This window comes from Abramis brama (assembly GCF_963993115.1).
Source record: "Abramis brama genome assembly, chromosome: 24".
Taxonomy (NCBI): Eukaryota; Metazoa; Chordata; class Actinopteri; order Cypriniformes; family Leuciscidae; genus Abramis; species Abramis brama.
In genome coordinates this window covers 30,414,036-30,439,409 of record NC_139986.1, presented here as the reverse complement: position 1 = coordinate 30,439,409, position 25,374 = coordinate 30,414,036, and the positions used below count along the sequence as shown (strand labels likewise).

At 44.3% G+C, this 25,374-nt stretch overlaps 1 protein-coding gene across 2 annotated transcripts; it reads left to right on the top strand.

The window, feature by feature from the left end:
• Nucleotides 1-150: 150 nt before the first annotated feature.
• On the top strand, nt 151-23,988 carry hus1 (HUS1 checkpoint clamp component). 2 transcript variants are annotated; one of them, XM_084102507.1, is made up of 8 exons: nt 151-294; nt 633-760; nt 984-1,160; nt 2,582-2,689; nt 4,451-4,525; nt 19,216-19,315; nt 19,481-19,612; nt 23,673-23,988. In XM_084102507.1, exons 1-8 carry the CDS (start codon nt 243-245, stop codon nt 23,753-23,755), a joined length of 855 nt encoding a protein of 284 aa, XP_083958633.1. In that variant the 5' UTR covers nt 151-242; the 3' UTR covers nt 23,756-23,988. The 2 variants fall into 2 exon arrangements, with proteins under 2 accessions (XP_083958633.1, XP_083958634.1); XM_084102508.1 differs by having other exon boundaries at nt 19,481-19,587; nt 23,673-23,846.
• Nucleotides 23,989-25,374: the final 1,386 nt, after the last annotated feature.

Below are 25,374 nucleotides of genomic sequence, written 5' to 3'. Positions count from 1 at the left end.
ACATTTTCATGACATAAGAGGCATGAGCTGAGGCAGGTGTTTTATTGTGGACGATGAAAGCTTTACCAGGAGCGCCACCGTGTGGTGACAGGAAGTGTAACTGGCCGGAACTGTAAACACGAGCGTGTGTTTCCGGACGGAAGGGTTTTCCGCCGGACCGCTGGCGCGAAATCATACATGAATGTCAACAAAAACAGAGAAAACTCCTCAAAGTATTAAAATATTACGTTTACTGGCGCAAAATGAAGTTTCGAGCTAAAATCATCGACGTTGGGTGTTTGAATCACTTCACGCGTGAGTTTAGAATTAGATTTTATTATTATTTATGATATATAGAGCTACTGAAGCCCGCTATATGTGTCTGTGTTTGATGAGTGTGTGTCAGATGTGTGTGTGTGTGTGTGTGTGTGTGTGTGTGTGTGTGTGTGTGTGTGTGTGTGTGTGTGTGTTTGTTTGTTTGTTTGTTTGTTTAATGAGTGTGTGTCAGATGTGTGTGTGTTTAATGATGTGGTCTGGGACTGGGTTCTCTGCTCAGGTGTGTGTGTGTGTGTGTGTGTGTGTGTGTGTGTTTAATGATGTGGTCTGGATGTTCTGCTCGTGTGTGTGTGTGTGTGTGTGTGTGTGTGTTTCAGGTGTGGTGAACACTGTGTCCAAGCTGAGCAAGGCGTGTGTGTTGAGACTCACCTGTGATCACCTGTTCTTCGTGCTGTCGGGGAAAGTGGCTTCCGGAGGAGTCAGTATGTGGTGTGAGCTCGCACAGGTACACACACACACACACACACACACACACACACAGGTACTGAACCACACTCTCACAAACACACACACACACAGGTACTGAACCACACTCTCACAAACACAAACACACAGGTACTGAACCACACTCTCTCTCACACACACACACACTCTGACCACCACGGTCTCACGTGTGTGTTCCAGGTGAGCCTCACTCGTGTGTGTGTGTGTGTGTGTGTGTGTTCCAGGTGAACTTCTTCGATGAGTTCCAGCTGGAGGGAGTGTCGGCCGACGCGAACGAGATCTTCCTGGAACTGGCGCCCGAGAATCTGTCCCGGGCCTTAAAGACGGCTCAGAACGCCCGATCCGTGAAGATCAAGCTGACCAAGAAGAGCTGCCCGTGCCTCACGCTGGCGGCGGAGCTGGTGAGGAACACACACACACACAGAGGTACTGACACACACACACACATACACACACACACACACACACACACACACACACTCTAAGGCAGTGGTTCTCAAAGTAAAGTGGGGTCCGTGGCGCACTGCCTGGGGGTCCGTGGAGAGTTTGCTATAAAATATAAACATACCCGGAGAAAGTGCAGGGCCCATCGTCATTCATTACTCCCGCGTTCTGTAACGTTAAACCAATGAACATTCGGCTTTTACATTACGTCAGTCTACCAAAACATTTCCCTTAGGCTTTAACTTCACGTCTCACAGCTAATAAATGAATAAATGAAAGCCAATTAAACAGGCGCATTGTGTTCAGCACTCCCCCCGCTTTAACTTTGGGCCAATAGAAACTCTGTTGTTACATTACGTCAATCTGTCAAAGTCGTTATTTCGACATAATATCTCGTAATTTCGACATAATAAGGGGACATTCTAATCTGCATTAAGCCACATTAAGCGTTCTTATAATGGTTTTCTATGGGAGGAAAATGCTTAACGTGTAATTAAACGTTGCGTTCATATTCTGGGCTCATCTGATTTACATAGCATAGCCTACTTTGTTATGATTTTAGTATCATAATGATTAATAAATGCACGCACAATTATCTGTGAACTTGATTTGAACAAATGCCTTTCAACTTGTTTGTGCAAAATTCAGAATTAAATGAATGTGCAGCAATTTGTAGAGAGTCTGTAGGCCTACTATACTGTTGTAGCCATTAAATAAGCGCGTTTAGTTTCATATTGGTTAAAATATTATGATGTTATTTTGTTTCCATTTATGTTTATTTATGAAAAGTGAACAGCACGAGTAAGATAGGATGCGCAATCGAGAGACATGGAGCGGGTCAGACATGATTTTGACCACTTCATTAAGTTTTGTTTTGTAGAAAACCTTTCTTTAAAGTGAATTTCGTTTTGTATAAATTGTATCTTAATTTTAATAAATTTTTCATCAAACAATTGCCTGGATTTAATGAATAAGAAGCAAATATAAACCCTATCTCCAGATAGTTTGAGAACCCCTGCTCTAAGGTACTGACACACACACACACACACACACACACACACACACACACAGAACAGAGTGTGTGTATCAGGACAGGAGGAACACTTACTCATCTCTACATGCGTGAGAACCCTGGAGTAATTAGAGCTGGGCAACGGTTAATCGCATCTAAAATAAGAGTTTGTGTTTACATAATATGTGTGTGTGTACTGTGTATAATTATTGTGTATATATAAACACACACACATTAAGAAAAATGTGTTATTTATATATGAAATACTTATATTGATATATAATATAAATGATATATAAATATATATACTATATATAAATGCAAATATTTCACAAATATATACATGCGTGTGTGTGTGTGTTCCAGCCCTCTCTCTCCGGGGTCAGTCGTGTGGTCACTCATGATATCCCAGTGGATGTGATTCCCAGGAGACTCTGGCACGACTTCAGGGAGCCGCAGATGCCGGACTACGATGTGAGTGTGTGTCTGGTGTGTGTGGTGTGAGTGTGAACAGCACTGATGGTGATGATGAAGAGATGTGAGTGTGTGTGTCTGATGTGAGTGTGTGTGTCTGATGTGAGTGTGTGTGTCTGATGTGAGTGTGTGTGTCTGATGTGAGTGTGTGTGTCTGGTGTGAGTGTGTGTCTGATGTGAGTGTGTGTGTCTGGTGTGAGTGTGTCTGGTGTGTGTGAGTGTGTGTCTGATGTGAGTGTGTGTGTCTGATGTGAGTGTGTGTGTCTGATGTGAGTGTGTGTGTCTGATGTGAGTGTGTGTGTCTGATGTGAGTGTGTGTGTCTGATGTGAGTGTGTGTGTCTGATGTGAGTGTGTGTGTCTGGTGTGAGTGTGTGTCTGGTGTGTGTCTGATGTGAGTGTGTGTGTCTGATGTGAGTGTGTGTGTCTGATGTGAGTGTGTGTGTCTGATGTGAGTGTGTGTGTCTGGTGTGAGTGTGTGTCTGGTGTGTGTGTCTGGTGTGTGTGAGTGTGTGTCTGGTGTGTGTGAGTGTGTGTCTGGTGTGTGTGAGTGTGTGTCTGGTGTGAGTGTGTGTCTGGTGTGTGTGTGTGTCTGGTGTGTGTGTGTCTGGTGTGTGTGTGTGTCTGGTGTGAGTGTGAACAGCACTGATGGTGATGATGAAGATGAAGAGATGTGAGTGTGTGTGTCTGGTGTGAGTGTGAGTGTGTGTGTCTGGTGTGAGTGTGTGTGTCTGGTGTGAGTGTGTGTATCTGGTGTGAGTGTGTGTCTGATGTGAGTGTGTGTGTTTGGTGTGAGTGTGTGTGTTTGGTGTGAGTGTGTGTGTTTGGTGTGAGTGTGTGTGTTTGGTGTGAGTGTGTGTCTGGTGTGAGTGTGTGTCTGGTGTGTGTGTGTGTGTGTGTGTCTGGTGTGAGTGTGTGTGTGTGTGTCTGGTGTGTGAGTGTGTGTCTGGTGTGTCTGGTGTGTGTGTGTGTGTCTGGTGTGAGTGTGAACAGCACTGATGGTGATGATGAAGATGAAGAGATGTGAGTGTGTGTCTGATGTGTGTGTGTGTGTGTCTGGTGTGAGTGTGTGAACAGCACTGATGGTGATGATGAAGATGAAGAGATGTGAGTGTGTGTCTGATGTGAGTGTGTGTGTGTGTGTGTGTGTGTGTGTGTGTCTGGTGTGTGTGTGTGTCTGGTGTGAGTGTGTGTCTGGTGTGAGTGTGTGTCTGGTGTGTGTGTGTGTCTGGTGTGTGTGTGTGTCTGGTGTGTGTGTGTGTCTGGTGTGTGTGTGTGTCTGGTGTGAGTGTGAACAGCACTGATGGTGATGATGAAGATGAAGAGATGTGAGTGTGTGTGTCTGGTGTGAGTGTGAGTGTGTGTGTTTGGTGTGAGTGTGTGTCTGGTGTGAGTGTGTGTGTGTGTGTGTCTGGTGTGTGTGTGTGTCTGGTGTGAGTGTGTGTGTGTGTGTGTCTGGTGTGTGAGTGTGTGTCTGGTGTGTGAGTGTGTGTCTGGTGTGTGAGTGTGTGTCTGGTGTGTGAGTGTGTGTCTGGTGTGTGTGTGTGTGTGTCTGGTGTGAGTGTGAACAGCACTGATGGTGATGATGAAGATGAAGAGATGTGAGTGTGTGTCTGATGTGTGTGTGTGTGTGTGTGTGTGTGTGTGTGTGTCTGGTGTGAGTGTGTGTCTGGTGTGAGTGTGTGAACAGCACTGATGGTGATGATGAAGATATGTGTGTGTGTGTACGATGATGGTGATGAAGACTGTCATGATGTGTCCAGGTCAGCATATATCTGCCTCCGCTGAAGACCATGAAGAGCGTCGTCGACCGCATGAAGAACCTCTCCAACTATCTGGTCAGTTTAGTCCCGCCTTCTAATTAAACAGCCAATCAGCAGTTCGTAAAGTGCCAGCTGACAACCTTTGATTGGTCATGTGATCAGTGTTTGGTCATGTGATCAGTGTTTGGTCATGTGATCAGTGTTTGGTCATGTGATCAGTGATTGGTCATGTGATCAGTGTTTGGTCATGTGATCAGTGTCCCCTGCGAAGGCCTACAACGGTTTTCCTCTGTACGGATAAAAATGTTATTAAAATGATTCCCGTTCGCACGGATCCGCGGAAACGACTGAAAACGCTGTATTGTTATTCAGGCCAGACAAGAAATTGTTTACCAATTGTTTAAAAAGTTCACACTGAGAGGATAACAGTATTGTTCTCAAAAACTTGCACTTTGAACCCTATTTCAGGTTTGCGTTCTCGAGCTCCAGACACTAACCCTAATGCTGGGCACACACCAAAAGATCTTTTACATCTTATAAGATTTTCAAAATGTGATAGACCACAGACATGAGGACAAAAAATCCTAGATTTAAGCGTTTTGCTCCTATAGTGTGTGTGTGTGCCATGATGTGACAGAGACAGCACACCACACACACCAACAGATTCTCAACCAGAGTCTCGACTGAACACAGGGAATCTCGCGAGACATCAGAATAAGCATCAGAATAAGCATCAGAATAAGCTTCAGAATAAACATCAGAATAAGCTTCAGAATAAGCTTCAGAATAAGCTTCAGAATAAACATCAGAATAAGCTTCAGAATAAGCTTCAGAATAAGCTTCAGAATAAACATCAGAATAAGCATCAGAATAAGCATCAGAATAAGCTTCAGAATAAGCTTCAGAATAAGCTTCAGAATAAGCATCAGAATAAACATCAGAATAAGCTTCAGAATAAACATCAGAATAAGCTTCAGAATAAGCTTCAGAATAAGCTTCAGAATAAACATCAGAATAAGCTTCAGAATAAGCTTCAGAATAAGCATCAGAATAAGCTTCAGAATAAGCTTCAGAATAAGCTTCAGAATAAACATCAGAATAAGCTTCAGAATAAGCTTCAGAATAAACATCAGAATAAGCATCAGAATAAGCATCAGAATAAGCTTCAGAATAAGCATCAGAATAAGCTTCAGAATAAGCTTCAGAATAAGCATCACAATAAGCATCACAATAAGCTTCAGAATAAGCATCAGAATAAGCTTCAGAATAAGCATCAGAATAAGCTTCAGAATAAGCATCACAATAAGCATCACAATAAGCTTCAGAATAAGCATCAGAATAAGCATCAGAATAAGCTTCAGAATAAGCATCAGAATAAGCTTCAGAATAAGCATCAGAATAAGCTTCAGAATAAGCTTCAGAATAAGCTTCAGAATAAACATCAGAATAAGCTTCAGAATAAGCATCAGAATAAGCTTCACAATAAGCATCAGAATAAGCTTCAGAATAAGCTTCAGAATAAGCTTCAGAATAAACATCAGAATAAGCTTCAGAATAAGCTTCAGAATAAGCTTCAGAATAAGCATCAGAATAAGCTTCAGAATAAGCATCAGAATAAGCTTCAGAATAAGCATCAGAATAAGCTTCAGAATAAGCATCAGAATAAACATCAGAATAAGCATCAGAATAAGCATCAGAATAAGCTTCAGAATAAGCATCAGAATAAACATCAGAATAAGCTTCAGAATAAGCATCAGAATAAGCTTCAGAATAAGCATCAGAATAAACATCAGAATAAGCTTCAGAATAAGCATCAGAATAAGCATCAGAATAAGCATCAGAATAAGCTTCAGAATAAGCTTCACAATAAGCATCAGAATAAGCATCAGAATAAGCATCAGAATAAGCTTCAGAATAAGCTTCAGAATAAGCATCACAATAAGCTTCAGAATAAGCATCAGAATAAGCTTCAGAATAAGCTTCAGAATAAGCATCACAATAAGCATCACAATAAGCTTCAGAATAAGCATCAGAATAAGCTTCAGAATAAGCTTCAGAATAAACATCAGAATAAGCTTCAGAATAAGCTTCAGAATAAACATCAGAATAAGCTTCAGAATAAGCTTCAGAATAAGCTTCAGAATAAGCATCAGAATAAGCTTCAGAATAAGCTTCAGAATAAGCTTCAGAATAAACATCAGAATAAGCATCAGAATAAGCATCAGAATAAGCTTCAGAATAAGCTTCAGAATAAGCATCAGAATAAGCTTCAGAATAAGCATCAGAATAAGCTTCAGAATAAGCTTCAGAATAAGCTTCAGAATAAACATCAGAATAAGCTTCAGAATAAGCTTCAGAATAAGCTTCAGAATAAACATCAGAATAAGCATCAGAATAAGCATCAGAATAAGCATCAGAATAAGCATCAGAATAAGCTTCACAATAAGCTTCAGAATAAGCATCAGAATAAGCTTCAGAATAAGCTTCAGAATAAGCATCAGAATAAGCTTCAGAATAAGCTTCAGAATAAGCTTCAGAATAAACATCAGAATAAGCTTCAGAATAAGCTTCAGAATAAACATCAGAATAAGCATCAGAATAAGCATCAGAATAAGCTTCAGAATAAGCATCAGAATAAGCTTCAGAATAAGCATCAGAATAAGCATCAGAATAAGCATCAGAATAAGCTTCAGAATAAGCTTCAGAATAAGCTTCAGAATAAACATCAGAATAAGCATCAGAATAAGCTTCAGAATAAGCATCAGAATAAACATCAGAATAAGCTTCAGAATAAGCTTCAGAATAAACATCAGAATAAGCTTCAGAATAAGCTTCAGAATAAGCTTCAGAATAAGCTTCAGAATAAGCATGCCGGACGATATGCAGGAAGAAGTTGCGATGATAGTGTTTGGAATGATTTTCACAGAAAATTAAAGTGAAAAAAACCATTGTTCCCACCATTATATATAACCTTTTATACAGAAATATATTCATTCTTTATTGTCTTTATTTATTCTTTATTGTCTTTATTTATTCTTTATTTATTCTTTATTGTCTTTATTCTTTATTGTCTTTATTTATTCTTTGTCTTTATTTATTCTTTATTAGTGGTGCTTTTTTGAAAGCATCACTATTGTTATTGCTCATACTTATTATTAGTGGTGCTTTTTTAAAAGCATCACTATTGTTATTGCTCATACTTATTATTAGTGGTGCTTTTTTGAAAGCATCACTATTGTTATTGCTCATACTTATTATTAATGGTGCTTGCCAAAGGCAAGGCATCATTAGTGTTCTCTTGCATACTTATTATTAGTGGTGCTTTTTTGAAAGCATCACTATTGTTATTGCTCATACTTATTATTATTCTTTTACTTCTTTTTATTATTCTGGACAAAAGTTTGGCGCGTAATGCGCCCCGCACCGTTTGTCACAGACCCCTGAGTGAGGCGTCAAATCGAGCGGCTCATTGAGGAGAGGTGTGCTATGACTTTTCTAAGCGATCGGGTGTACGATGTTCGCACAGCGGACGAAAAAGCGGCCAAAAAAGTCCCATTGACTTTACATTGGGAGTTCTAAAAATATTTGAATCCCAACCGACGTTTTCACACACACCACTCCAAAGGGCCTGACACCCCTGCGTCTCTCCCTCTCTCTCTCCCTCAGAGGATTTATATTATCAAGCAACCAATAAGTAATGGCCTAAAATCTTCATAGCCACACCCTAGCAACCAGTTTCAGCACCCTAGCAACCACTAAGAGCTCCCTAGCAACCACCCTAAACCAAAAAAAAACATTTTTTAAAATGTTTTGTATTTTTGAAACCAATTTTACTCTCGTGGCCTTGCTATATCGCTCCATGCTTGTGCCTATTCGGCCATAGGCACGAGGCCGCAGGCCGAGTGCCGTACTGAAGGCACTCGTTATAAAAGATTTTAAGAACTCTATAAAAACTCCATAGTAACCATATTTGACAACTACCAACCACCTAGTAACACCATAGCAACTAACAAAAATACCTTAGCAACCACCCTGAACACCCTAGCAACGTCTAGAAATGCTCTAGTAACCACCAAAAAACTCTAGCAACCACCCAGAACATCCTAGCAACTGCCTAGCAACCACCCAGAACACCTAGCAACTGCCTAGTAACCACCCAGAACACCTAGCAACTGCCTAGCAACCACCCAGAACACCCTAGCAACGCCCTAGCATCCACCCAGAATACCATAGCAACTGCCTAGCAACACCATAGCAACCACCCAGAATACCCTAGCAACTGCCTAGCAACCACCCAGAATACCCTAGCAACCGCCTAGCAACACCATAGCAACCACCCAGAATACCCTAGCAACTGCCTAGCAACGCCCTAGCAACCACCCAGAATACCCTAGCAACCACCTAGCAACACCATAACAACCACCCAGAACACCCTAGCAACTGCCTAGCAACGCCCTAGCAACAGCCCAGAATACCCTAGCAACCGCCTAGCAACACCATAGCAACCACCCAGAACACCCTAGCAACTGCCTAGCAACGCCCTAGCAACCACCAAGAATACCCTAGCAACCGCCTAGCAACCACCCAGAATACCCTAGCAACTGCCTAGCAACGCCCTAGCAACCACCCAGAATACCCTAGCAACCGCCTAGCAACATCATAGAAACCACCCAGAACACCCTAGCAACTGCCTAGCAACGCCCTAGCAACCACCAAGAATACCCTAGCAACCGCCTAGCATCCACCCAGAATACCCTAGCAACCGCCTAGCAACACCATAGCAACCACCCAGAATACCCTAGCAACGCCCTAGCAACCACACAGAATACCCTAGCAACCGCCTAGCAACACCATAGCAACCACCCAGAACACCCTAGCAACCACCTAGCAAAGCCCTAGCAACCACACAGAACACCCTAGCAACACCCTAGCAACGCCCTAGCAACCACACAGAATACCCTAGCAACCGCCTAGCAACACCATAGCAGCCACCCAGAACACCCTAGCAACCACCTAGCAAAGCCCTAGCAACCACACAGAACACCCTAGCAACACCCTAGCAACCACCTGAACAACATGAATAAGCCATATCTCAGCACCAGAACATCGTACAGACATGTTTGTTGGCTCGTATGCAATCATGTACCACACTCTAGCAACCGAGTGGCGAGTTTTGCCACTGCAAGCACCACTTCACATTTTCTTCAGGAAATGTACATTCTAGTTATTATTCTTATTTTTATTCTGGACAAAGTTTGGCGCGTAACTCGCCCCGCACCGTTTGTCTCAGACCCATGAATGAGGTGTCAAATCGACTGGCTCATTAAGGAGAGGTGTGCTATGACTTTTATAAGCGATCGGGGGTGCGGTGTTCGCCCCAGGGGCGAAAAAGCGGCCAAAAAAGTCCCATTGACTTAACATTGCGACGAACTTTGACCACACGTAGCTCTGAGCGAGGATTTCGCAGAAACGTGTGATTTGCCACATTTGAAGAGGCTGACAGGCTCTGTAAGAACATACCTCACAATGGGGTAAAAGTTGCACCCCTGGGGGGCAGGAGATGCCCAAAGTTGCCCCATTGACTTACTATGGGGAAGGAACGTCCCGTGAAACACACATGCTTTTCCTACTATGGTAAATTGCATAGGGATTTTGTATTGAACGTAGCTCTGGATCACAGTGTCATAGAGACAAGGGGGAGGGCTCATTTTACTCAGACGACCAATCAGTCTCTCAGGATCATTGTGAAGCTATCAAGCCACGCCCTAGCAACCATTTAGAGACCCTTAGCAACAAGTTCCATAGACTTCCATTGAAAGAGTTCAAAGAGATATCTCCAGACTGAATTGTCATAGAAACATGGGGGTGGTCTCATTTGACTCGGGGCAGCAAACAGCCAATCATGAATCACCTCAACACTTCCAAGCCCCTCCCTAGCAACCATTGTCGAGCACATTAGCAACCAAAATCCAAAGAGGGATATCTTCCATTCTGAATGTCGCAGAGGCATGGGAGTTGGTTTATATCATTCATAGTGACAAGAAGCCTTTGGAGTTTCATGATTGGCAGCTGACAAGCCACTCCCTAGCAACCAAACAGAGTACCCTAGCAACCAACATCCAAAGAGGGATATCTTCCATTCTGAATGTCACAGAAGCATGGGAGTTGGTTTATATCATTCATAATAACAAGAAGCCTTTGCAGTTTCATCATTGGCAGCTGTCAAGCAACTCCATAGCAACCAAACAGAGTACCCTAGCAACCAAAATCCAAAGAGGGATATGTTCCATTCTGAATGTCACAGAGGCATGGGAGTTGGTTTATATCATTCATATTGACAAGCAGCCTTTGAGTTTCATGATTGGCAGCTGCCAAGACACTCCCTAGCAACCAAACAGAGTACCCTAGCAACCAACATCCAAAGAGGGATATCTTCCATTCTGAATGTCACAGAAGCATGGGAGTTGGTTTATATCATTCATAATAACAAGAAGCCTTTGCAGTTTCATCATTGGCAGCTGTCAAGCAACTCCATAGCAACCAAACAGAGTACCCTAGCAACCAAAATCCAAAGAGGGATATGTTCCATTCTGAATGTCACAGAGGCATGGGAGTTGGTTTATATCATTCATATTGACAAGCAGCCTTTGAGTTTCATGATTGGCAGCTGCCAAGACACTCCCTAGCAACCAAACAGAGTACCCTAGCAACCAAAATCCAAAGAGGGATATCTTCCATTCTGAATGTCACAGAGGCATGGGAGTTGGTTTATATCATTCATAGTGACAAGAAGCCTTTGGAATTGCATCATTGGCAGCTGCCAAGTAACTCCATAGCAACCAAACAGAGTACCCTAGCAACCTAATCCAAAGAGCCATATCTTCCATTCTGAATGTCACAGAGGCATGGGAGTTGGATTATATCATTCATACTGACAAGAAGCCTTTGGAATTTCATCATTGACAGCTGACAAGCCACTCCCTAGCAACCAAACAGAGTACCCTAGCAACCTAATCCAAAGAGCCATATCTTCCATTCTGAATGTCACAGAGGCATGGGAGTTGGATTATATCATTCATACTGACAAGAAGCCTTTGGAATTTCATCATTGACAGCTGACAAGCCACTCCCTAGCAACCAAACAGAGTACCCTAGCAACCAAAATCCAAAGAGGGATATCTTCCATTCTGAATGTCGCAGAGGCATGGGAGTTGGTTTATATCATTCATACTGACAAGTAGCCTTTGGAGTTTCATGATTGGCAGCTGACAAGCCACTCCCTAGCAACCAAACAGAGTACCCTAGCAACCAAAATCCAAAGAGGGATATCTTCCATTCTGAATGTCGCAGAGGCATGGGAGTTGGTTTATATCATTCATACTGACAAGCAGCCTTTGGAGTTTCATGATTGGCAGCTGACAAGCCACTCCCTAGCAACCAAACAGAGTACCCTAGCAACCAAAATCCAAAGAGGGATATCTTCCATTCTGAATGTCACAGAGGCATGGGAATTGGTTTATATCATTCATACTGACAAGAAGCCTTTGGAATTCCATCATTGGCAGCTGCCAAGTAACTCCATAGCAACCAAACAGAGTACCCTAGCAACCAAAATCCAAAGAGGCATATCTTCCATTCTGAATGTCACAGAGACATGGGAGTTGGTTTATATCATTCATACTGACAAGCAGCCTTTGGAGTTTCATGATTGGCAGCTGCCAACCCACTCCCTAGCAACCAGAGTACCCTAGCAACCAACATCCAAAGAGGGATATCTTCCATTCTGAATGTCACAGAAGCATGGGAGTTGGTTTATATCATTCATAATAACAAGAAGCCTTTGCAGTTTCATCATTGACAGCTGTCAAGCAACTCCATAGCAACCAAACAGAGTACCCTAGCAACCAAAATCCAAAGAGGGATATCTTCCATTCTGAATGTCACAGAGGCATGGGAGTTGGTTTATATCATTCATATTGACAAGCAGCTTTGAGTTTCATGATTGGCAGCTGCCAAGACACTCCCTAGCAACCAAACAGAGTACCCAAGCAACCAAAATCCAAAGAGGGATATCTTCCATTCTAAATTTCACAGAGGCATGGGAGTTGGTTTATATCATTCTTAGTGACAAGAAACCTTTGGAATTGCATCATTGGCAGCTGCCAAGTAACTCCATAGCAACCAAACAGAGTACCCTAGCAACCAAAATCCAAAGAGGCATATCTTCCATTCTGAATGTCGCAGAGGCATGGGAGTTGGTTTATATCATTCATAGTGACAAGAAGCCTTTGCAGTTTCACCATTGGCAGCTGACAAGCAACTCCATAGCAACCAAACAGAGTACCCTAGCAACCGTTTCTCAAGACCCATGTCTCTGCATCAGAACATCGTATAGAGATGGGGGTTGGCTCTTTTGTTTCGGTTGGGAAACAGTCTGTAAATATCACCATGGTAACTGTGTATTCACACCCTAGCAACCATTTAGAACCACCTAGCAACCATATTGCAACATATAGAAGCCATATTACAGCTCCACAACATCGTACAGACATGGTTGTTGGCTCGAATGCAATCATGTACAACACCCTAGCAACCGAGTGGAGAGTTTTGCCACTGCAAGCACCACTTCACATTTTCTTCAGGAAATGTACATTCTAGTTATTCTTTTACTTCTTTTTATTATTCTGGACAAAAGTTTGGCGCGTAATGCGCCCCGCACCGTTTGTCACAGACCCCTGAGTGAGGCGTCAAATCGAGCGGCTCATTGAGGAGAGGTGTGCTATGACTTTTCTAAGCGATCGGGTGTACGATGTTCGCACAGCGGACGAAAAAGCGGCCAAAAAAGTCCCATTGACTTTACATTGGGAGTTCTAAAAATATTTGAATCCCAACCGACGTTTTCACACACACAGACTCCAAAGGGCCTGACACCCCTGCGTCTCTCCCTCTCTCTCTCCCTCAGAGGATTTATATTATCAAGCAGCCAATAAGTAATGGCCTAAAATCTTCATAGCCACACCCTAGCAACCAGTTTCAGCACCCTAGCAACCACTAAGAGCTCCCTAGCAACCACCCTAAACCAAAAAAAAACATTTTTTAAAATGTTTTGTATTTTTTAAAGCAATTTTACTCTCGTGGCCTTGCGATATCGCTCCATGCTTGTGCCTATTCGGCCATAGGCACGAGGCCGCAGGCCGAGTGCCGTACTGAAGGCACTCGTTATTAAAGATTTTAAGAACTCTATAAAAACTCCATAGTAACCATATTTGACAACTACCAACCACCTAGTAACACCATAGCAACTAACAAAAATACCTTAGCAACCACCCTGAACACCCTAGCAACGTCTAGAAATGCTCTAGTAACCACCAAAAAACTCTAGCAACCACCCAGAACACCCTAGCAACTGCCTATCAACCACCCAGAACACCTAGCAACTGCCTAGCAACCACCCAGAACACCTAGCAACCACATAGAACACCCTAGCAACTGCCTAGCAACGCCCTAGCATCCACCCAGAATACCATAGCAACTGCCTAGCAACCCCATAGCAACCACCCAGAATACCCTAGCAACCGCCTAGCAACACCATAGCAACCACCCAGAATACCCTAGCAACTGCCTAGCAACGCCCTAGCAACCATCCAGAATACCCTAGCAACACCATAGCAACCACCCAGAATACCCTAGCAACTGCCTAGCAACGCCCTAGCAACCACCCAGAATACCCTAGCAACCGCCTAGCAACACCATAGCAACCACCCAGAACACTCTAGCAACCACCTAGCATCTGCCTAACAACCACTAAGAATACCCTAGCAACCACCCAGAATACCCTAGCAACCGCCTAGCAACACAATAGCAACCACCCAGAATACCCTAGCAACCGCCTAGCAACACCATAACAACCACCCAGAACACCCTAGCAACTGCCTAGCAACGCCCTAGCAACCATCCAGAATACCCTAGCAACCGCCTAGCAACATCATAGCAACCACCCAGAATACCCTAGCAACTGCCTAGCAACGCCCTAGCAACCACCCAGAACACCCTAGCAACCGCCTAGCAACACCATAGCAACCACCCAGAACACCCTAGCAACTGCCTAGCAACGCCCTAGCAACCATCCAGAATACCCTAGCAACCGCCTAGCAACATCATAGCAACCACCCAGAATACCCTAGCAACTGCCTAGCAACGTCCTAGCAACCACCCAGAATACCCTAGCAACCGCCTAGCAACACCATAGCAACCACCCAGAACACCCTAGCAACCGCCTAGCAACCACCCAGAATACCCTAGCAACCGCCTAGCAACCACCCAGAATACCCTAGCAACCGCCTAGCAACACCATAGCAACCACCCAGAACACCATAGCAACCACCCAGAACAACATGAATAAGCCATATCTCAGCACCAGAACATCGTACAGACATGGTTGTTGGCTCGTATGCAATCATGTATAACACTCTAGCAACCGAGTGGCGAGTTTTGCCACTGCAAGCACCACTTCACATTTTCTTCAGGAAATGTACATTCTAGTTCTTCTTCTTATTATTCTGGACAAAGTTTGGCGCGTAATGCGCCCCGCATCGTTTGTCTCAGACCCCTGAGTGAGGTGTCAAATCGACCGCCTCATTGAGGAGAGGTGTGCTATGACTTTTCTAAGCGATCGGGTGTACGATGTTCGCACAGCGGACGAAAAAGCGGCCAAAAAAGTCCCATTGACTTTACATGGGGAGTTCTAAAAATATTTGAATCCCAACCGACGTTTTCACACACACAGACTCCAAAGGGCCTGACACCCCTGCGTCTCTCCCTCTCTCTCTCCCTCAGAGGATTTATATTATCAAGCAGCCAATAAGTTATGGCCTAAAATCTTCATAGCCACACCCTAGCAACCAGTTTCAGCACCCTAGCAACCACTAAGAGCTCCCTAGCAACCACCCTAAACCAAAAAAAAACATTTTTTTATTTTTTTTTTATTTTTTAAAGCAATTTTACTCTCGTGGCCTTGCGATATCGCTCCATGCTTGTGCCTATTCGGCCATAGGCACGAGGCCGCAGGCCGAGTGCCGTACAGAAGGCACTCGTTATTAAAGATTTTAAGAACTCTATAAAAACTCCATAGTAACCATATTTGACAACTACCAACCACCTAGTAACACCATAGCAACTAACAAAAACACCTTAGCAACCACCCTGAACACCCTACCAACGTCTAGAAATGCTCTAGTAACCACAAAAAACTCTAGCAAGCACCCAGAACACCCTAGCAACCACCTAGCAACGCCCTAGCAACCACCAAGAATACCCTAGCAACTGCCTAGCAACCACCAATAATACCCTAGCAACTGCCTAGCAACCACCCAGAACACCTTAGCAACTGCTTAGCAACACCATAGCAACCACCCAGAATACCATAGCAACTGCCTAGCAACACCCTAGCATCCACCCAGAATACCATAGCAACTGCCTAGCAACACCATAGCAACCACCCAGAACACCCTAGCAACCACCTAGCAACGCCCTAGCAACAACCAAGAATACCCTAGCAACTGCCTAGCAACCACCCAGAACACCTTAGCAACTGCCTAGCAACACCATAGCAACCACCCAGAACACCCTAGCAACCACCTGGCAACAGCATCTTGCTAAAAACATGCTGGCAACATGCTAATCAAGCTAGCATCATGCTAGCAACATGCTAATCAAGCTAGCATCATGCTAGCAACATGCTAATCATGCTAGCATTATGCTACCAACATGCTAATAAAGCTAGCATCATGCTAACAACATGCTAATCAAGCTAGCATAATGCTAGCATCCTGCTAATCAAGCTAGCATCATGCTAGCAACATGCTAATCATGCTAGCATTATGCTAGCAACATGCTAATCAAGCTAGCATCATGCTAGCAACATGTTAATCATGCTAGCAACATGCTAATCAAGCTAGCATAATGCTAACAACATGCTAATCATGTTAGCATCTAGCTAAAAACATGCTAGCAAAATGCTAATCATGCTAGCATCTTGTTAAAAGCATGCTAGCAACATGCTAATCATGCTAGCATCATCCAACCAACATGCTAATCATGCTAACAACATGCTAATCCTGCTAGCATCATTCTAACAACATGTTAATCATAATAAATCATGCTGGAATGTGGTAAATCGTAGTAAATCATCTTAGAAACATGGTAAATCGTGGTAAATAATGCTAAAACGTGGTATATCACGGTATCACAACATGTTAATTGTGTTAGCATCTGCCCAGTGGCGAGTTTTGCCACTGCAAGCACCACTTCACATTTTCTTCAGGAAATGTACATTCTAGTTTTTCTTATTATTATTCTTCCACACAAAAGTTTGGCGCGAAACTCGCCCCGCACCGTTTGTCACAGACCCCTGAGTGAGGCGTCAAATTGAGCGGCTCATTGAGGAGAGGTGTGCTATGACTTTTCTAAGCGATCGGGTGTACGATGTTCGCATAGCGGACGAAAAAGCGGCCAAAAAAGTCCCATTGACTTTACATTGGGAGTTCTAAAAATATTTGAATCCCAACCGACGTTTTCACACACACCACTCCAAAGGGCCTGACACCCCTGCGTCTCTCCCTCTCTCTCTCCCTCAGAGGATTTATATTATCAAGCAGCCAATAAGTAATGGCCTAAAATCTTCATAGCCACACCCTAGCAACCAGTTTCAGCACCCTAGCAACCACTAAGAGCTCCCTAGCAACCACCCTAAACCAAAAAAAAACATTTTTTTATTTTTTTTATATTTTTTAAAGCAATTTTACTCTCGTGGCCTTGCGATATCGCTCCATGCTTGTGCCTATTCGGGCATAGGCACGAGGCCGCAGGCCGAGTGCCGTACAGAAGGCACTCGTTATTAAAGATTTTAAGAACTCTATAAAAACTCCATAGTAACCATATTTGACAACTACCAACCACCTAGTAACACCATAGCAACTAACAAAAACACCTTAGCAACCACCCTGAACACCCTAGCAACGTCTAGAAATGCTCTAGTAACCACAAAAAACTCTAGCAAGCACCCAGAACACCCTAGCAACTGCCTAGCAACCACCTAGAACACCTAGCAACTGCCTAGCAACCACCCAGAACACCTAGCAACCACCCAGAACACCCTAGCAACTGCCTAGCAATGCCCTAGCATCCACCCAGAATACCATAGCAACTGCCTAGCAACACCATAGCAACCACCCAGAACACCCTAGCAACGCCCTAGCAACGCCCTAGCAACCACCAATAATACCCTAGCAACTGCCTAGCAACCACCAAGAATACCCTAGCAACTGCCTAGCAACCACCCAGAACACCTTAGCAACTGCCTAGCAACACCATAGCAACCACCCAGAACACCCTAGCAACCACCTGGCAACAGCATCTTGCTAAAAACATGCTGGCAACATGCTAATCAAGCTAGCATCATGCTAGCAACATGCTAATCAAGCTAGCATCATGCTAGCAACATGCTAATCATGCTAGAATCATGCTAACAACATGCTAATCAAGCTAGCATCATGCTAGCAACATGCTAATCATGCTAGCATTATGCTACCAACATGCTAATAAAGCTAGCATCATGCTAACAACATGCTAATCAAGCTAGCATAATGCTAGCATCATGCTAATCAAGCTAACATCATGCTAATCAAGCTAGCATCATGCTAGCAACATGCTAATCAAGCTAGCATAATGCTAACAACATGCTAATAATGTTAGCATCTACCTAAAAACATGCTAGCAAAATGCTAATCATGCTAGCATCTTGTTAAAAGCATGCTAGCAACATGCTAATCATGCTAGCATCTTGTTAAAAGCATGCTAGCAACATGCTAATCATGCTAGCATCCTCCAACCAACATGGTAATCATGCTAACAACATGCTAATCCTGCTAGCATCATTCTAACAACATGTTAATCATAGTAAATCATGCTGGAATGTGGTAAATCGTAGTAAATCATCTTAGAAACATGGTAAATCGTGGTAAATAATGCTAAAACGTGGTATATCACGGTATCACAACATGTTAATTGTGTTAGCATCTGCCCAGTGGCGAGTTTTGCCACTGCAAGCACCACTTCACATTTTCTTCAGGAAATGTACATTCTAGTTGGATTTATTGTCTCTTTAGAAAAAGTTATTTAATCCCTCTATAGAACCTCACTGAACCCTTAACACTCAGCTTCCTGCAAGTGTGTGTGTGAGAATGACCGTGTCTTCCATCATCTCGCTTTCTGATTGGATATTGTTTTGTTTCACGGGATCATCTCCAGAGCGTGCGTGTGTTTGTCCTCGGGGTTCCCCCCCACACATCAAGATTTCTGATCGTAAATATTAAACATGTTGAATATTTACGATTCGCGATCGGGGCGGCTCCGACGTTCTTCCGAGCAGGTTCGGACACTCTTAACACACTTCACACCCAGGGAAAATCTGATAAGATAATCTGTAGAACCATCAAGATAATCGGGACACAGCTAGGATTGTCGGAAGGGGGAAATCGGCCCAAAATCAGCCCGATTATCTTCTGGTGTGTATCAGCATAACCCAGAGGAGCGGCCGGAGCGCGTTAGGGTTAACGGCCGCTAAGTTAATCACGTGACTGTGTGTGTTGTTGAAGTGTGTGTGGATGACGGAGACGTGTGTGTGTTGTTGAAGTGTGTGTGGAAGACGGAGACGTGTGTGTGTTGTTGAAGTGTGTGTGGATGACGGAGACGTGTGTGTGTTTCAGGTGATGGAGGCGAATCTGAACGGGGAAATGAATCTCAAGATTGAGACGGACCTGGTTTCTGTCACAACACACTTCAAAGAGCTGGGGAACCCACCCTGGGGTGAGACACACACACACACACACACACACACACACACACACACACACACACACACACACACAACACTATCAGCACTACACACACACACACACACACACACACACACATCAGCACAGCACGTTGTGTGTGTGTGTAGTGCTGATAGTCTGTGTGTGTGTCCCTCAGGTGAGGACGGCTCTCAGAGCACCAGTGCGAGTCACAGAGACTCAGAGTTCATGGCTCAGACACGCCTGGACATCCGGAAACTGCAGCAGTTCCTGACGGGACAACAGGTCAATCCCAGCAGAGCCATGTGCAGTAAGAACATCACCACACACACCTGATCACACACACCTGATCACACCTGATCACACCTGATCACACACACCTGCACACACACACCTGATCACACACACCTGAACACACACACCTGATCACACACACCTGCACACACACCTGGGGCCTGTACCATGAAGCCGGATTAGGTGGCTAGCCAGCTGTGTTTCAGCTTAGTTTCCGCCAACCCTGGGTTTTAGGTACTATGAAAGTAGCTCGGCTTTAATCGGTGTTCGTTGCCATGGTATCTTACGCTGCACGGCTAACCTGCTCCGGCGCAGGTTATGTTCTGGATTCAAGATCTCAGACCGAAGTTTGACCAATCAGCTGAGAGCAAAGAAACATATAGGTGACGTAACTTATTCCCAGTGTCTGTTGCAATGACTTCACCTTTTCTTCCAAATCCTGTGACATCTCAGCGCAAACTGTTTGACGAGCACTTCGTAGAGAAAGAGTTTTTAGCCAGACAAAATCCCCTTGCCTTTCCTGATAGTTACTTGTATGAAAGATACAGATTTTCCGCGGAAGGAATGTCTTATCTTTGCGAACTTCTTGAGCCGCACATAAAGAGTTTAACACGTCGAATTCATGCACTTACTGTACCGCAAATATTGCGTTGCATTTTTTTTTTTTTCTTGGAAGTGGTACATTCTTGCACGGTGGCGCACAGAAGCTAGGGGAAAACATATGTTTGTCGAACCATTCGCAAGATGGTCCTCGCTCTGCAGGAGTACATGAAAAGCTTCATTAATAATGTTCCCCGGACATTTATCGACCATGTCCATAAAAGAGGGCTTTTATAAAATTGCCAGTAAGATATATAGGGTGACATCACATGAACACTTTTTTTCTTTTTAAAAAAAAAAAGCAAATTTCACAAATGTACTATACAATATAATACATGTTAAGAATTATTTTGAATCTTTTTTATTATTCTTCTGATAATCTTATGATAGGATTCCCAAGTCATTGCAACATGCAGTCTATTGCTCCAATCTCCACTGCTCTAGGGGAACATGAGGCAGATTATGTTAATAGGAAGTCCTATCACAGCCTTAATGTTCAGGTAGAGATGATGTGAATATGTGAGATGATTATTTTCTGAGAGATGAATCTTTAAATTAATAGTAACATTAACAGATATAACAATGATCTACTAAACACTTCATCTGCAGACGACTTGTGGTGGTCATGAACATATGATCAAGTTTGGATGCCAAATGGCCTGGCTCCAGTGCTTGACTCACGAATTTCCCATGAGTCTGTGTTGTGTCAGCGCTTTGAGGAAAGCAAGTTAAATTTGGTACAGTACAAAACACTGTTCATTTAAACTGAGATAGAAAAACCTACACAATGACCCCCTATCATGACCCTCAGACAGGGCCACAGCACTGCTTCAATGGCCCTCAGTGAAACCAGAGTGAAGATAGAGATGACCTTTGGCCTCCTAAAGGCACATTTCAACTGTGTTCGGCGCTTCAGTGTCACCAGAGCGGGCATCACAGATAGTGGCTGCATGTGCCATTCTGCACAATATAGCCACTAGTAGAAAGAAGCGAGAAACACCACAAAACCAGCTTCTCCCCGATGAAACTGACCCGATCACACTTGACCACCCAGCTGGAGATGTAGATGCAATCACCATACAATATTACACTTAATAAAAGCACATTGAAACTGCAGATATGTTTTATTGGTTTTGTGGGATGGGAGGGAGAAAGAGAGCAAGAGAAAGTTGCATTAATAAATATTCATACTAAAGTGTTACTTGGTTAAATAAGTTCTACTAATATATATATATATACATACTGAGATCAGTTTTATCCAGTTGTTTGATTCTGTTTGGAGCCTCCTCAGCTCACAGTCAGCTCCTTTAGTGTGCAGTCTACACTCCTTTAGTGTGCAGTCTAGACTCCTTTAGTGTACAGTCTAGACTCCTTTAGTGTGCAGTCTACACTCCTTTAGTGTGCAGTCTACACTCCTTTAGTGTGCAGTCTAGACTCCTTTAGTGTGCAGTCTACACTCCTTTAGTGTACAGTCTAGACTCCTTTAGTGTACAGTCTAGACTCCTTTAGTGTGCAGTCTACACTCCTTTAGTGTACAGTCTAGACTCCTTTAGTGTACAGTCTAGACTCCTTTAGTGTACAGTCTAGACTCCTTTAGTGTGCAGTCTAGACTCCTTTAGTGTGCAGTCTACACTCCTTTAGTGTACAGTCTAGACTCCTTTAGTGTACAGTCTAGACTCCTTTAGTGTGCAGTCTAGTTCGAGACTCCTTTAGTGTACAGGGCCCTGACTGTTTCCACCTGAAACATAATTCCACCACAAACATGATCATTACAAGTTTTCTGGAGGCTCATCAAAATCACAAAAAGTTCCTTGACTTCCTACAAACACGGGACTGACTGTAATTTATGTCAAGGGTTTTAAATCCTTACACATTTCTTCTGAAGCCCATTGAGGTGGAGGCCTCAGTTTCTGGGGCAGGTTCTGAAAAATCCTACAATAAAAGAGATGTGTAAGGGCCAGTCCCTTTTATATGACACACATTCAAATGTTTGCCATAATAAAAAGCCCAGTGCATTCACATCAGCAACTGTCTGAGAACACACACACACACACACACACACACACACACACACACACACACACACACACACACACACAGAGTCTTCATTTCCTCCACCCTAATAAATAAAAGTAGGCCAATGTAAAGCATAACTGTTGTAAAGCAGGTTAGTTTGGTGTTCTGTGTGTGTGTGTGTGTGTGTGTGTGTGTGTGTGTGCTGGCTTCAACAGGGACACTGTATTTCCCTGCAGAACATACAGTCAGTCATATTTAAAACTTAAAAAAAACTAGTAATGTATTGCACACGCACCCAGTGTCACTTGCTCAGAGGAGCCAGCAGGGTCAGACTGTACAGCGCCTGTAATCACATCCATAATCGGCCGTCCCTTATTGCCACTCAGAGCCGACTCCTCCGCCAGTGTATTCTGGTTTTCTGAATTTAACTCTTTATTTCTGTTTGCTGCAAACAAGTGTGATAAAATGTTCACAAATGTAATAAAAGGTTGTGGTAAATACTCACCACTTTGAATTATATTTTTATATTTTGTCTTTATCTGCTGCCAAGAACATTTGGAGTTGGGGTTGCATCTAAAAATCAATGAATATTAATCTTTCTTAGTACATGCACATTTTTATATATTATAAAAATAAGCTATAGGCTATATTACACATATAGGCATACATATATACATCATTTTACATAAATATAGAACCATCAGCAATCTTTCTCCAACAGTCTTCTCTTGCTTTGGCGGCAGAGACCGTATTGTTTCGAGCTTGAAATACATATTTAAATTCATCGTAATTATGAATGATTATCTCTCGCTCTACCCGTGATTGGCTGTTCAGTGCCGACGTCACTCTTTTATGTGCGCGCGCGCGTGGAGTAATCATAGCTTGAGGATCAAAGCCTGAGTTCACAGAGAAAGTCGATGAGCTGCATCATGGTACCAATAAAGCCTGATTGCATCGGTTTGGTTTTGTCAACTCAAAACTAATCCTGTAACCCCGAGTTTGTTCAGCTACCTTCATGGTACAGGCCCCTGTCCTGCACACACACCTGATCACACACACCTGTCCTGCACACACACCTGATCACACACCTACACACCTGTCTTACACACACACCTGATCACACCTGCACACACACCTGTCCTGCACACACACCTGATCACACCTGCACACACACCTGTCCTGCACACACACCTGCACACACACCTACACACCTGTCTTAAACACACACCTGATCACACCTGCACACACACCTGTCCTGCACACACACCTGCACACCTGTCTTACACACACACCTGTCTTACACACACACCTGATCACACCTGCACACACACCGGTCCTGCACACACACCTACACACCTGTCTTACACACACACCTGTCTTACACACACACCTGTCTTACACACACACCGGTCCTGTATATACACTCAGCTCTAAAATGCCTGTTCTGTTTGTTTATCCAGATATTGTCCACAATAGGATTCTTCACCTGATTTTTCTGCACGAGGACGTTTCTCTCCAGTACTTCATCCCAGCGGTGGTGTGAGATCTCACACACTCACACACCGCAACCTGAGCCGGCACAGGCAGATCTCACACACACCGCAGATCTCACACTCACACACCGCAACCTGAGCCGGCACAGGCAGATCTCACACACTCACACACCGCAACCTGAGCCGGCACAGGCAGATCTCACACACACACCGCAGATCTCACACACTCACACACCGCAGATCTCACACACTCACACACCGCAGATCTCACACACTCACACACCGCAGATCTCACACACTCACACACCGCAGATCTCACACACTCACACACCGCAGATCTCACACACTCACACACCGCAGATCTCACACACTCACACACCGCAACCTGAGCCGGCACAGGCAGATCTCACACACACACCGCAGATCTCACACACTCACACACCACAGATCTCACACACTCACACACCGCAGATCTCACACACTCACACACCGCAGATCTCACACACTCACACACCGCAACCTGAGCCGGCACAGGCAGATCTCACACACACCGCAGATCTCACACACTCACACACCGCAACCTGAGCCGGCACAGGCAGATCTCACACACTCACACACCGCAACCTGAGCCGGCACAGGCAGATCTCACACACACCGCAGATCTCACACACTCACACACCGCAACCTGAGCCGGCACAGGCAGATCTCACACTCACACACCGCAACCTGAGCCGGCACAGGCAGATCTCACACACACACCGCAGATCTCACACCGCAGATCTCACACACTCACACACCGCAGATCTCACACACTCACACACCGCAACCTGAGCCGGCACAGGCAGATTTCACACACACACACCACAGATCTCACACACACCACAGATCTCACACACACACCGCAGATCTCACACACACACACCGCAACCTGAGCCGGCACAGGCAGATCTCACACACACCGCAGATCTCACACTCACACACCGCAACCTGAGCCGGCACAGGCAGATCTCACACACTCACACACCGCAACCTGAGCCAGCACAGGCAGATCTCACACACACACCGCAGATCTCACACACTCACACACCGCAGATCTCACACACTCACACACCGCAGATCTCACACACTCACACACCGCAGATCTCACACACTCACACACCGCAGATCTCACACACTCACACACCGCAGATCTCACACACTCACACACCGCAACCTGAGCCGGCACAGGCAGATTTCACACACACACACCGCAGATCTCACACACACCGCAGATCTCACACACACACCGCAGATCTCACACACACACACCGCAGATCTCACACACAACGCAGATCTCACACACACACCGCAGATCTCACACACACCGCAGATCTCACACACACACACCGCAGATCTCACACACACACCGCAGATCTCACACACACCGCAGATCTCACACACACACACCGCAGATCTCACACACACACCGCAGATCTCACACACACAACGCAGATCTCACACACACACACCGCAGATCTCACACACACACACCGCAGATCTCACACACACACCGCAGATCTCACACACACAACGCAGATCTCACACACACACACCGCAGATCTCACACACAACGCAGATCTCACACACACACCGCAGATCTCACACACACCGCAGATCTCACACACACACA

Bases quoted from the DNA above. Each gene is read 5' to 3' on its own strand.
- hus1 (XM_084102507.1), top strand. From the start codon at position 243: ATGAAGTTTCGAGCTAAAATCATCGACGTTGGGTGTTTGAATCACTTC. The intron at 761-983 runs GTACACACACAC...TGTGTGTTCCAG, and splicing joins TGTGGTGTGAGCTCGCACAG to GTGAACTTCTTCGATGAGTT. The intron at 19,316-19,480 runs GTGAGACACACA...TGTGTCCCTCAG, and splicing joins GCTGGGGAACCCACCCTGGG to GTGAGGACGGCTCTCAGAGC.